At 52.5% G+C, this 12,020-nt stretch overlaps 1 protein-coding gene across 2 annotated transcripts in view; it reads left to right on the top strand.

Moving 5' to 3' along the window:
- The first annotated feature begins 7 nt into the window (after positions 1-7).
- The window catches only part of RBPMS (RNA binding protein, mRNA processing factor), a 157,650-nt gene continuing 145,637 nt past the window's right edge, over positions 8-12,020 (top strand). For both annotated transcript variants that reach the window (XM_044681283.1, XM_044681282.1), the window contains exon 1: positions 8-169. In XM_044681283.1, coding sequence (XP_044537218.1) covers positions 56-169 — 114 coding nt within the window. In that variant the 5' untranslated portion in view covers positions 8-55. The remainder of the gene's footprint in view (positions 170-12,020) is intronic.

Here is a 12,020-nt window from a genome sequence, read left to right as displayed (position 1 = left end):
GCCCCGCACCCAGACGCCCGCGCGCACAGCCGGCCGCCTGGGGCCCCCCGGGACCATGAACAGCAGCAGCAACAGCAGTAGCAGCAGCGCCAAAGGCGGCGGCGGGGGCAGCGGGGGCGGCAGCGACAAGGAGCCCAGCCCGAGCGACGGCGGCCTCCCGGAGGAAGAGGTACGGGCGGACGCGAACGCGCCTGTGGACTGTCGCTCGGTCACTCGGGCAGGGGGAGGACTGGGACGGAGGGACTGGCCGGGGACCAGGCCCGTTCGGGCTGCCGCGGACTGGACGGGACGGGACCGGAGCGGGCGGAGGGACAGGGCGCCGGAATCAGATGGGATGGGGAGGGAAGGGGAAGGAGTCGGGGCCGGGAGCTCTCCACGGCCACAACGGACCAGCGGGACTGGCGGGCGGCCGACCGTGTTGTGAACCGCTGGTCTTGGTCGGCCAGCCCCCTATTTCCTTTGGGCAGCGTGCGCGCTTGTCTGGTCCTGGCAGAGCGGGAGCGGGCCGAGCTTGGGGCCGAGCGTGCCCGCCTTCTCCCAAACCACACTTGGAGATTAATAGATAACTCATTAGGCGCATTCCTCCGGGACACTGTTCTGGCTCCACGGCCGCCGCCTGGCCCGGGGGCCTCCGGGAGGCGCCGGCACCGGGCGGGTACGGGCAGCGGGACGGCCCGCAGCCGGAGCCTGCTTTTATTTCCCCAGGAACTTGTATACTTTGTAACTTGGATGTAACCCCCACGCCCAGCTCCTGACTGGCTGCATGGCGGGCGTTGCTCCGGGTACCGACCTGGGGCCGCCCAAGCCGCACCGCCGGGCCGGGCATGCAGAGCTAGGTACTGGGGGAGAGGGGAGAGGAAGTTTGGAGCATGGTGGGTGGCTCCGAAGCTCAAAGGCTTGGCCTCCGGGAAAGTCTGCGCTCCCAGCTTAGCCCCCTGGTGCCTTTCTGCTACTTTTCTCTAGTGCAGAGCTTTGCGTACTACTAGTAATCTCTCAGAACTCTGGGCTGTGGTGAGGTTTGGGTGGCAAATGGGATCCACCTCTCCCACGGAAGGACCTTCGGGCAGCCACTTTGGTCCATCGTTCCGCATTCTCTACCCGTGAACACGGTCGCCCGTCCTGGAGAGGTTATTTTGTGCTTGGAGACACTGAAGATTTGTATAAGTGCTTGGAGATCCCGAGCCAATGTTGGGGTACCTTCTCAGGGGTGGACACTTGGTCCCTGGGGTCGGTCCAGTAGAGAGCCGCTCCCCGATGGTCTCTGCCTTCGGCACGGGGCATGGACAGGGTCAGACCTTGGGCAGGGGCTTCTCCTCTTTGCCTTCGCGGCTTTTGAGTAGTTTTGATTTCTGCATTTTCCGAAGGGGAAAACCTTCAGCCTTCTCAGCCACTCGGGCTTCTCCTTGGGCTGAGGCAGGCTGGGGGTAGTAGTGGATGGGTGACTCTTCCCCTTGCCCAGGAGATCAAACCCCTCTCCCACCTGCCCTCAAGCCGGAAATACTTGCCACTTGCCACAGAGTTACCTCTCTGCCTTCTGAGGCAGCCGGCTTGGGGCTAAGAACCAGATGGACCCGAGCAGAGTTGCCTAAGGTTGTTGTGCCCCGGCCCCCTTGGGCAGTCCCAGGCAGCCGGGGAGCCCTTCTCAGAAGCAGGCTTTGAATTCATAGAGTAACCTGGAGGATTGCAAAAGAGGACACTGAGATTGAGGGAAAGGAAAAAGGATTCTCCTTGCAGCCAAGTGGAATGAAATCTAGCCAGCTTTCCTTTTTGGGGGGGTCTGTGGACCCCTGCGGAGGAACGCCTGGATTAGTCCAAGCACTGGCCGGAGGGGTCCTCCCTCAATGCGAGTTTCCCCCGGGAAGGAGTCTGAAGCGGAGGTATTTGAAAACAATCAGCATGTGATTGCCCGGAAGACGCGAGTCTTAATATCTATGGGGGGGAGGTGTGAAGGATTCTTAGTCTCGGCTTTCTCTTAATCTCCCTTGAGCTAGCACACCAGCCGCCCTCCGGAAAGGGGAGGGGAAATCCAGACCCCCCAGGTTCTCCTCCCCCGGGATCCCCATCTCCCAGCAGGAACACAGCTGGGGGCTTGGGGGTGAGGGGGTGGGCGTGGTGAGCCTCTCCGGAGTCAATGGATGGGTGTCTCCCAAAAGTCTGCTCCGCACAGTTCGCACTCGGCCCCGGGAAAGCCGGGAAGCCACATCTGACGGCCAGCTCACTCTTTCTTCGCCTGGGGGCCTTGAACTTGGGAGGGCTTGCTTTTGCTTTTGCTTTTGCCATTTTGCTAACCCAATTTCCCTGGAATTCGTTTTCTCTGAATTCCTCGCTTTTATTTGGTGCATTTCTGACCATCATTCGGAAAAGAGGCCAGGACACACACACGCACGCACGCACACACGCACCCGTGGACTGCAAGAACCGGAGGAAGTTTTCTCAGTATGGGCACAGACGAAAGGACAAGCCGCCCTGCAGAAGTGAGAGCTCTCAGGGATGGGGGCGGCTGCTGCTGTTGGCTGTTTCCTGCCCTGCCCTGGCTGGGATCAGGCCCATCTCCTTCGGCTTGTCACACACTGAAGAGTGTCCAGGACTAAATATATGATGAAGCCATTTCAATTGAGCGGTGAGGAGACAAGCAGAGTCTGGCTGTCTGGCCCGTGGCGATGATTCAGTGATGGACAGGCCGGATAACAGGGCCCAGGTTTTTCATGCCATCGTTGTCGTGGCCGCCAAGTTCATGTGTTTTTCGGGATTTCCAAGCCATCTGATGGGATCTGGAAGCAGGGATGCTGGGAAATTTCCCAGGTTTCAGGAGTGTGGAAGCAACCACTTAAGGCTTGCTGCTCTGAAGGGCTGAGCTTTCTCTCTCCCGGTTTGGGCTTTTATTTTTTATTTTTTTAATTTTTAAATTTTTATTTAGAATATTTTCCCATGGTTATATGATTCAGGGTGCATTTTGTGCTCAAATTCGAAGGGAAAAGAATTCATTTTTATTTTAAGATGTAGCCAGCTCACTGTCCAAGAGGAGAGAGGCTGCAAATCTCTTGGATGCTGGCTGTGTGTGCGCCTGCCCACGGTAGTCTGTGACACCAAGGTCCCAAAGGAACCCAAGTTTATCTTCAGTTCTGAGGGAGATGCAGGTATGGGACAAAGTCCCCTTGGAAGTCCCTCTAAAAGGAGTGGTGGAAGTTGTCTGCCTTGGCCTCCTGCTTTTCTCCAAGGGTAGCAAAATCCTTCAGCCAGCCAAGGTCACTCTTCTTCAAGAACCCCTTAGAATTTCTGTCGGGCCAAAGGTGGATTCTCAGAGTTTGTTACCAAGTGTGTCACCTGAGGCTCCCCGAGCCCTGCAGGGGCTTTTATTTTTTTAATTTTTATTTAGAATATTTTTCCATAGTTATATGATTCATAACCCCCTCCCCCACCCTCTCCTTTGCCCTCCCAAAGCCCACAAGCAGTTCCACTGAGTTATACACATATCATTGTTCAAAACCTATTTCCATGTTATTCATATTTGTAGTAGAGCGATCCTTTAACATTAAAACTCTAATCACATCCCTATCGCACTACATGATCCATCATATATTTTTCTTCTGCATTTCTGTTCCCATAGTTCTTTCTCTGGAAGTGGACAACATTCTTTCTCATAAATCCCTCAGAATTGTCCTGGATCCTTGCATTGCTGCTAGTACAGAAGTCCACTACATTGGATTTTACCACAGTATATCCGTCTCTGTGTACAGTGTTCTCCTGGCTCTGCTCCTTTCACTCTGCATCACTTCCTGGAGGTCATTCCAGTTCACATGGAATTCCTCCAGTTCATTATTTCTTTGAGCACAATAGTATTCCATCACTAGCATATAACACAGTTTGTTCAGCCATTCCCTGATTGAAGGGCATCCCCTCATTTTCCAATTTGTTGCCATCACAAAGAGCATGGCTATAAGTATTTTTTTTATATAAGTATTTTTGTACAAATCTTTTTCCTTATTATCTCTTTGGGGTACAAACCCAGCAGTGGTATGGCGAGGTCAAAGGGTAGGCATTCATTTTTTTTTTGTTGTTTTGTTTTGAAGTTTATTTATTTCATTACTTAATTAAGAATATTTTTCTATGGTTACATGATTCGGCTTCTTTCCCTCCCCTCCTGCAGCCAAGGAGCATGCATTCTTTTAAAGCCCTTTGGGCATAGTTCCAAATTGCCCTCCAGAATGGTTGGATCAATTCACAATTCCACCAACAGTGTATTAGAGTCTACAGGGGCTTTTACTGAGGCCAAGGGTTCCTAGGAGATGTGGGGGGCTGGGATCTTAAAAAAAGTATACACATGTGCATGAAATATATATAATTTGTATATCATGTAATGGAAGAGATCGGTAATTGATTTATCATAGAATGTCAGTGGATATTTTTGATCAACAATGTAATAATAGAGCGATACGTTCTTCCATAGAGTTGGTTTCTTTTCTAATCCTCTGCCATCAACAAATCAGTGTGACTTTAGAAACATTCTTCTGAGACTGCCTCCCAAGGGCTCCATGGTGGATGGAAAAGGGATTTGGAGCCCCGTGCGTTCCCCGTTCTCCCCAGGCTGGACTAGAAGCCTCATCATTTTTGAATTAACCCAGAAAGCCTACAATAAAGGGAGGGTCATTTTTGGACTGTCACCACCAACCTATTTCAGAAGGGTGTTTTCTGCCTTGATCGCTGCTGGCAAATTAAATTAGAAGACCATTTGGACACTTGGCGACTTGGAGTTCCTCTTAATGGTGTTTTCAAACAAACTGTACCATAAGGGCAAAGACAGCAGGACTCCTCCGGATCAAGTTTAGGAGTTCTAGGTGACAGAGAGAGCTTCCTGATTCTCTGTTCTTCTTCAGAATATGGGTTTTGGGGGAGTGTTTGTTTAAAAAGATACTGAAGAAGTAATACTGGGGCTCCTGGGCTCCAAAACTACCCAGTGTCACACTTAGCAAGCGTGCGTACCTGCCTCCGTGAGCTCTTCTGAGCTTTGGATTCTTAGCCTGGATCTGCTGGACAAAGGCATGGGGAGGAGAAACCTCATGATGTTTTTTGGTCCCCTAATAGAGTCTACCTTCAATCATAGGGCGCGCAGTAGAGCTGGGGACTGACCCCTTGGAAGTCTTTGGCGGAGAGCCTGACTCAGCGGCTGGCACTCCCATGCCTCCAGCAGGGCTGAAGCCACATCCTCAGGGCCTTCTGGAAGGCCCGATAGATTTTCTCCGACCTCTGCAGAGACACTGTCTGGCCCTGCCCTCTGGGGACGAGGGCCATTATGGGGGAAATGACTTGCCAGGGTCAAGGTGGGCATCTCTGGTGCCCTCATTATGGAAGTGTGGTATGCTGGCATTTCTTCTCTGTCACTGATGCCAGCAATGCCAAGCGTGGGGCTCGTCCGAAAGCCACGGAGAGGTGTCTCCCCTAGACTGGCCGAGGGAGAAGAAATCCCACCCGAGGCCTCTCTGTTAACACCATGCGGTTTCAGAATAATGGGGCGACCCAGACTCAGGGCAGTGTCGGTCCTGATGGGGACGACCTTGGCTGGGCTCTCCCCCTTTGTCTTTTCCTTTTCACTAGGCAGTTAGGTACTAGAGGGCAGGAAGATTAGATTGTGCCTCGCACACTAACTCAAGCCTGAGCCTCAGTTTCTTCATTTCTGTGGAAAATAGTGATGTTATAACAATACCTACTTCACAGGCTTGTTTGGAGGATCCAATGAGATATCAGTGGATTTAGAGCTTTGCAAACCATAATGCTATGCTTTTTATTTTTCAGTTTATTTTTGTTATTGCCAGCCTGCTTACTGAGACTGCACTGATAAGTGCAGCCTTCCTGGCTCCCCTGCCTCTGGCCAGCCTCTGTACCATTGCTTTAGAGGCCACAGGAAGGCCCGGGCAGGGGAGATGTCTTCATCCAGGCGGGTGAAGCAGGATTCAAAACTGGGCCTTTTGCCATCAAATCCAGCATTCTTTCCACCCCATGAAATTGGTCTTAAAACACACAGTCCCCTCCTCAAAAACTCTCAATGGATCTTTTTTGCCAAATGAATCAGGCTGTGCCCGGGGTACATTCCCCCCCCACCCACCCAAGGGCCGTCCCATGCTGAATCTCCTTGTCTCCCCAGCCTGCCCTGTTTCCTCGTTCATGGGTCCCGGCTCTCCTCAGTTTTGTAGGCTTCTTTCGTGTGGTGGGCGACGAGGTGGCTGGCCTCTGGCCTAGGAGTGCCTCAGTTCAAGACCTGTCTTTGGGCCCCCAGACAGGAGGGTCTCTTTAAAGCTGGAAGCTGCAAGGAGGGTCCTGTGCTGAAGTCAGGAGGCTGAGGTGTGAGCCCATTGCATTGTGGCCACGTTGGGGCTTAAGCTGTAAAAAGAGGGTAGCAATACTTGCATTCTCTATGTAGCCCATTTGACGGATGAGGAAACTGAGATACACAGAAGCCGGCTTTCCTAGGGTCACAGAAACGAAGTTTCAGAGGTGGGATTTGAACCTAGACCGGCAGGGAATCACGTTGATCGCTACAGGAAGCATTTCTTCGAGCTTGCAGCCATGTCCTCACGCCCCACGTCTCAGAGTGCCTCAGACGCCAAAGGGGCTGAATGATTCCTGGCTCACTCCCCCACCCACTGGGCACCCCTTTTGCTCTCACTGGAGGGCCTGATCCCTTTGGCTTCTCAGACAGGATTTGCAACCGAAAGATAACGGAGAATCCAAACTCTTGGTTTTTCAGATGAAGAAGCTGAGGAGGAGGCTGGGGAAGTAAAGACTTGGCCAAGGTCACTCCCGCAGTCAATGAGAGAAGTCTGATTTAGAATCTGGACCCTTTCTTTCCTCCTTATCCCTCTGAGCCAGAGAGAAGGGACAGCGGGGGAGGAGGGACCAGCCTTGTGATGTTCGCTGGACCCACACCGTCGTTTCATTTTCTTCTTTTACAAAATGTTTTCTTCAATCAATCGGAGAGCGTGGTTTATTTTTAATCCATTTTATTCTGAATCGAATGGATCCCCCGAAAGAAAAAAGATTTCTATACACAAAAGAGGATTATATGTGAAAACCACAAATTTATTATATTCAGCTTGCTTTTTGTACAAGTGTTCTAACCCATCCAACATGTGGGCCCCCCCAGAGCTGGCCTGCCTGTCGGCCGTGTTTCCTCTGAGCTTCCTCCCTTCTCATCTGGGCGTTTTGAAAGCTGCCTCAATGACCCTCTTTTATTCCTTCTTTTTTGGGGGGGGCATCGTTGGCTAGTTTCTCCCGCCCTCCATAATCACCACCCAAATGAAAAGGGGAAAATGCCTTCGTCATCCCTCAAGTAGCTGAGCAGAACTGGTCTGTACACTGGCCCTGTCCAGAAAGCGGGGCCCCCCTTCTGGCAGGAGGCGGGTGGCCTGCTCTGGCTTTGGGCCCCTGAATTTGGAGCTTCCTGGTGGTCATCGGAGCCAGAGCCAGAGTGGGACCCCCCCATTCTCAAAAGCTTTTATTCTATAGAGGGAAGCAATTGATTCTCTTTCTTCATCCAAGTCAATTCCTAACATTCCCAAACCTGCCTCGGTAACAGAGAGATGCAGTTGAGGCAAAACAGATCAAGGTATTGCCCTTGTCTGGCACTGCATGCCTCGGTCCACACCCATCATCCACCACCTCTGCAGCCCGCCAGCCCATAGACACTGCTTTAATCAGAATGCCGAGGACATTCTTGATCATGAGCTCGTCTTCTGTGCCTCTCTGGGTCTGCCCCGCTCATGGCGTCACTTCATACAATTTTCCTTCTCTCCCTCGTGGATCTTCCCTTTTAGCCCTTTGCTGCCACAGGAAGGGCCATTGGGGGGGGGGCACATAGAGGGCCTTTTCCTTTTGTCTTTGATCTTCCCGTTAAAGTCTGAATCTTGTTCCTTCCCCCTCGCTTTAAGTGTCCTTCTCAGGCCTGGAATGTTCTCCCTCTTTGGCTGTTCCTCCGACCCTCAGGCCTGGGATGCCACCACACCTCTTGGCATCCTTCAAGTGTCAGTTGAGTCCCACCTTCTTTATGTCCTCCCAGGTCTTTGGATCTTAGTGCCCGGCCTCTGAGAACCTTTCGGCACATCTCATTTGGGAATCGCCTCCCCCCCCAAGACTGAGCTCCTTGGGGGCTGGGGCTCGCTCACCTTTCTTTGTATCCCCAGCAATCAACAGGACCTGGCACATAGTAGGTGCTTGTTGTCTGAGTTACCCCAAAACAAGACATTACCCATTTCTGATGAGTGCCTCATTCCCCACGGAGTGGAGAAGGGCTTCAGCTCCTGGAATCATGGGGATCGTTGCACTGGGTGTGTGTGCGTGTGTCACAGAGAGACAGACAGACAGAGAGGAAAGAGAGAAGAGAGAGAGAGGAGAGGGAGAGACGGGGTGGGGAGAGAGGAAGGGAAGGAGTGACAGAGAAAGAGAGAGAGAGGGAGAGAGAGTGTGTGTATATGTGTGTGTGTGTGTGTGTGTGTGTGTTCAGTCCTTCCCATCATGATGGATCCTTTCCATCTAGCTCTTCGCTGCCACAGAAAGGGCCAACACCCCAGCAGTGTTGGCTTTCAGCCGTCCCAGCCAAGAGATCCTGGTTGCTGATGCCCACCTGTGCCGGGACCCTTTTTTCTCTGCTCTGGGATTTCCAGGGCTTTGGCTCGGGCTTGGTTTGGGCGGTGGGGATATGCCCTCTGGGGAGGGGTTAAGGCTTCGGTTATAAACCCCGTGCCTTCTCTGTATAAACCATCCCTCTGGCCTTGGACCTCCTTACCATCAAATCCACAGAACTTGGAGCCCGTGTCCACTCAGTCTCTCCTGAGTGTGTCAGTCTGTCTGTGGCTCCTTCATTCCCTCACGTGGCCCCTTGTATACACAGGCTCTGCTTTTGTGCCACTATGAACTTCCCACAATTCCTCTTTCCCCAGAGCTCCCATTGGGTCATTACTGCCTTACAAGGTTGGTTGGTTCACTCTGCCCTGCTTGCATCTTTGGCCTCAGTGTTGGCTAATACAAATGATGCTGCCGTGTGTGTGTGTGTGTGTGTGTGTGTGTGTGTGTGTGTGTGTGTGTGTGTGTGTGTGTAAACCCTTACTTTCTGTCTTAGCAACCTAAGACAGAAGAACAAAGGATAGGTAATGAGAGTTAAGTGACTTGCTCAGGGTCACACAGCTAGGATGGATTTGAACCCAGATCCTCCCAATTCTAGGCCTGGCATTCTATCTACTGAGCCTCTTAGCTGCCCCATGAGTGGCCCCATGGTCAGTTTCCAGTTGGGTCAGATCAAGTCACCTCTCAGGTTCATCATTTCTGAAATGGGTATAACGATATGCAAGATATTGATATGACAGTATTTATGAGGGAAGTATGGAAGGCTAAAGTGGAGGGTCTTGGGGGCAGCTAGGTGGCTCTCAGGATTGAGAACCAGGCCCAGAGATGGGAGGTCCTGGGTTCCAGTCTGGCCTCAGACACTTCCTAGCTGTATGTTCCTGGACAAGTCCTATTTCCTAGCCCATACCACTCTTCTGCCTTGGAACCAATACCCAGGATTGATTCTAAGATGGAAGGTGAGGGTTAAAAAAAAAAGAGTGTGGGGTCTTGGGAAGCCCCTGCCTTTGGCCATCCTAAAGCCCAGGCTGCTGTAGCCCTGGCCACTCTCCTCCCTGAAAAGCTGGGAAAATCTGTGATGAGCCTTAAGAAGTTTGGAGGGTACTGTGGGCAGAAATAGGCCTGGGGAGGGGGACAAAAGAAATAGGTGTTCATCCTCCCCCTGAATAAATGGAGCCCTTTGTGCTGGGAAGGCCACATGCAGATAAGCAGCCCCCTGGAGTGGAAGCAGGTCCCTGCCCCTTAGGCTTTTGGAGGGGCCGGAAAGGAAAGGGGAGGGGGAGGTCTCCCCCTTCTCCCCCCTTTTCCCCCCTATCGCAGGGCTCCTCTTCCTCTCCTCGCATGAGGTCCCTGGCAGGGAGCCGCACTCATTCCCATTAAGGGCACAAAAATCGCCATCATAAGATTGAAGATACCGAGTGAAGTCTAACGTCAGCAGTTGGCCCTCGAATGTCGTTCTGGTGACAGTCTGTCTCTCGGAGGTCTGGCTCTCTGGGCCGTGGAACGGTGCCCTGGAGCATTCTTCCAGCCAGCCAGGCCCAGTTTGGGCATCTTCTGGGGCTCTGGGTGGCATCCATTGGCCTGCCTCTCTCTAACTAGATGGAGTGCTGCTTTTTCCTTTTTGAATCTTCTGGTTAAATAACACACTTTACGGAGATCCTCAGAATCGCCCTTCTTTTTTTCCAGCCAAGGAAACTGAGGCCCACGTTGGGGATGAGCCTTTGCCAGGGTCCCACAAGGCATTGAGTGCCATAGCAACAGTTTCACGGGCAGGCAGGGGGTGCCTCTTTCCTGAAGTCCCATCATTTTCTTTCTTCCTATCAGTATTGTTTAAGCCAGGGGACCAATTGGCAGCTCCGCTAGCCAGCACTGGGCCTCCCTGTCCTCCCGGCCAGAGGGATGGTGTCGGCCTGGCCCGGCCCCCTTCTTTCTGCTTCTAAATCAGTGAAAACTCAAAGCAGGAGGAACAGCTTTCCTGAAATGATAACAAGAAAGCAGCACAGACAGGTGGGGAGGGGGCGCTATTAAAGAGAGAAACCAAGCCCCGAGCGATCACCCCAGAGCTGCTCACCCCCATTACTCTGGGAAGGGACCCGTTCCCCAGAGGGCTCCGCTTGTGTGCCTGTGGAGGCATGGGCAGCCTCTGGGGGTGGCGCCTTGCTCCCTTGCTTCCTGCCTTCCTCTGGTGACCTTCCTACCTGTAGCCGCTTTTCTGGATGGGTTGAGCACAGCCTGGAGCTCTGCAGGAGAGATTTCCCTTTCCTATTTGTGAGGAGGACTGACTCCCTGGGATGGGCTTCTCTGAGTCCCTTGAAGAATTCTTCCTGGAGGCCTGGACCTAGTTCTTGCCTAGTGGTGGTTGTGAAGTCGGCTCTTTTTGACCCCATTTGGGGTTTTCTTGGCAGAGATACTAGAGGGGTTTGTCATTTCCTTCTCTGGCCCATTTTTCAGATGAGGAAACTGAGGCAAATAGGGTTGTGTGACTTCTCCAAAGTCACACACAGGAAGATGAATCTTCCTGATCCCAGGCTCAGTGCTCCAGCCCCTATGCAGCCTGGGGTTGGATTAGGAGTCATTTAGAAAAGAATCAGAGAGATCCGTAGAATGGAGCCTGGAGCCTCCTCGAGGGAGGAGCCCCGCAGCATATCCTGGGTGCCACGAATTTCCTGGGACTATTTTCCTTATCAGAAGAAGTCCTGGAGGAGCCCTGGGGAGGGGATTCCTTTTTGCATGCAGCTCCCAGAAGATTCTGAGAGCCTGAGGTGGCTGTGTGGGTGCAGCACTGGCTGGTTCTTCTTTGGAGTTTCTTGTTCTTGGTTAGGATAATGCAGGCAGTTTAGCTTTAGGCTCTCCTTCTCTCCTCAGTTTCCTCCTCTGTAAAATGGGGACAGTAGTTGCACTTAGCGCACATGATTGTTGGCAGCATCAGAGAACATTGTGGAGTCCTTTGCCAGCCTTCTCCGCCTATAGAAGCTCCCTGTTGTTTTTTACATTACAGATATTCTCTCACCCCCACCCTGGCCATCCCTTATAACGGAGCATTGAAAGGAAGGGGGTGGGGGGACCAACAGACTGGATGGATCAATACATTCCTAAAGACTGGCAAAATCTGCCCCCCTGGCACCCCCCCCCTGCGAAGCCCTTCCTCTGCTCGCTCTTTGTCATTTTAATGCTGGAGATTCTTAGGACTGCCGCCTTCCTCCGCTTCTCCCCACTACTCCAGACACCCCGCCCCACCCTCAGTCTGAGCCGGGAGAGAGAGAGAGGGGGAGGGAGGGAGGCAGAGAGAGACACAGAGAGAGCCAGAGCCAGAGAGACAGACAGACAGAGGGAGAGAGAGACAGAGAGAGAGAGAGAGAGAGAGAGAGAGAAAGAGAGAAAGAGAGAGAGAGAGAGAGAGAAGGAGAGAG

This window comes from Gracilinanus agilis, chromosome 6 (genome assembly GCF_016433145.1).
Source record: "Gracilinanus agilis isolate LMUSP501 chromosome 6, AgileGrace, whole genome shotgun sequence".
NCBI lineage: Eukaryota > Metazoa > Chordata > Mammalia > Didelphimorphia > Didelphidae > Gracilinanus > Gracilinanus agilis.
This window is presented reverse-complemented; position numbering and strand designations above follow the sequence as displayed.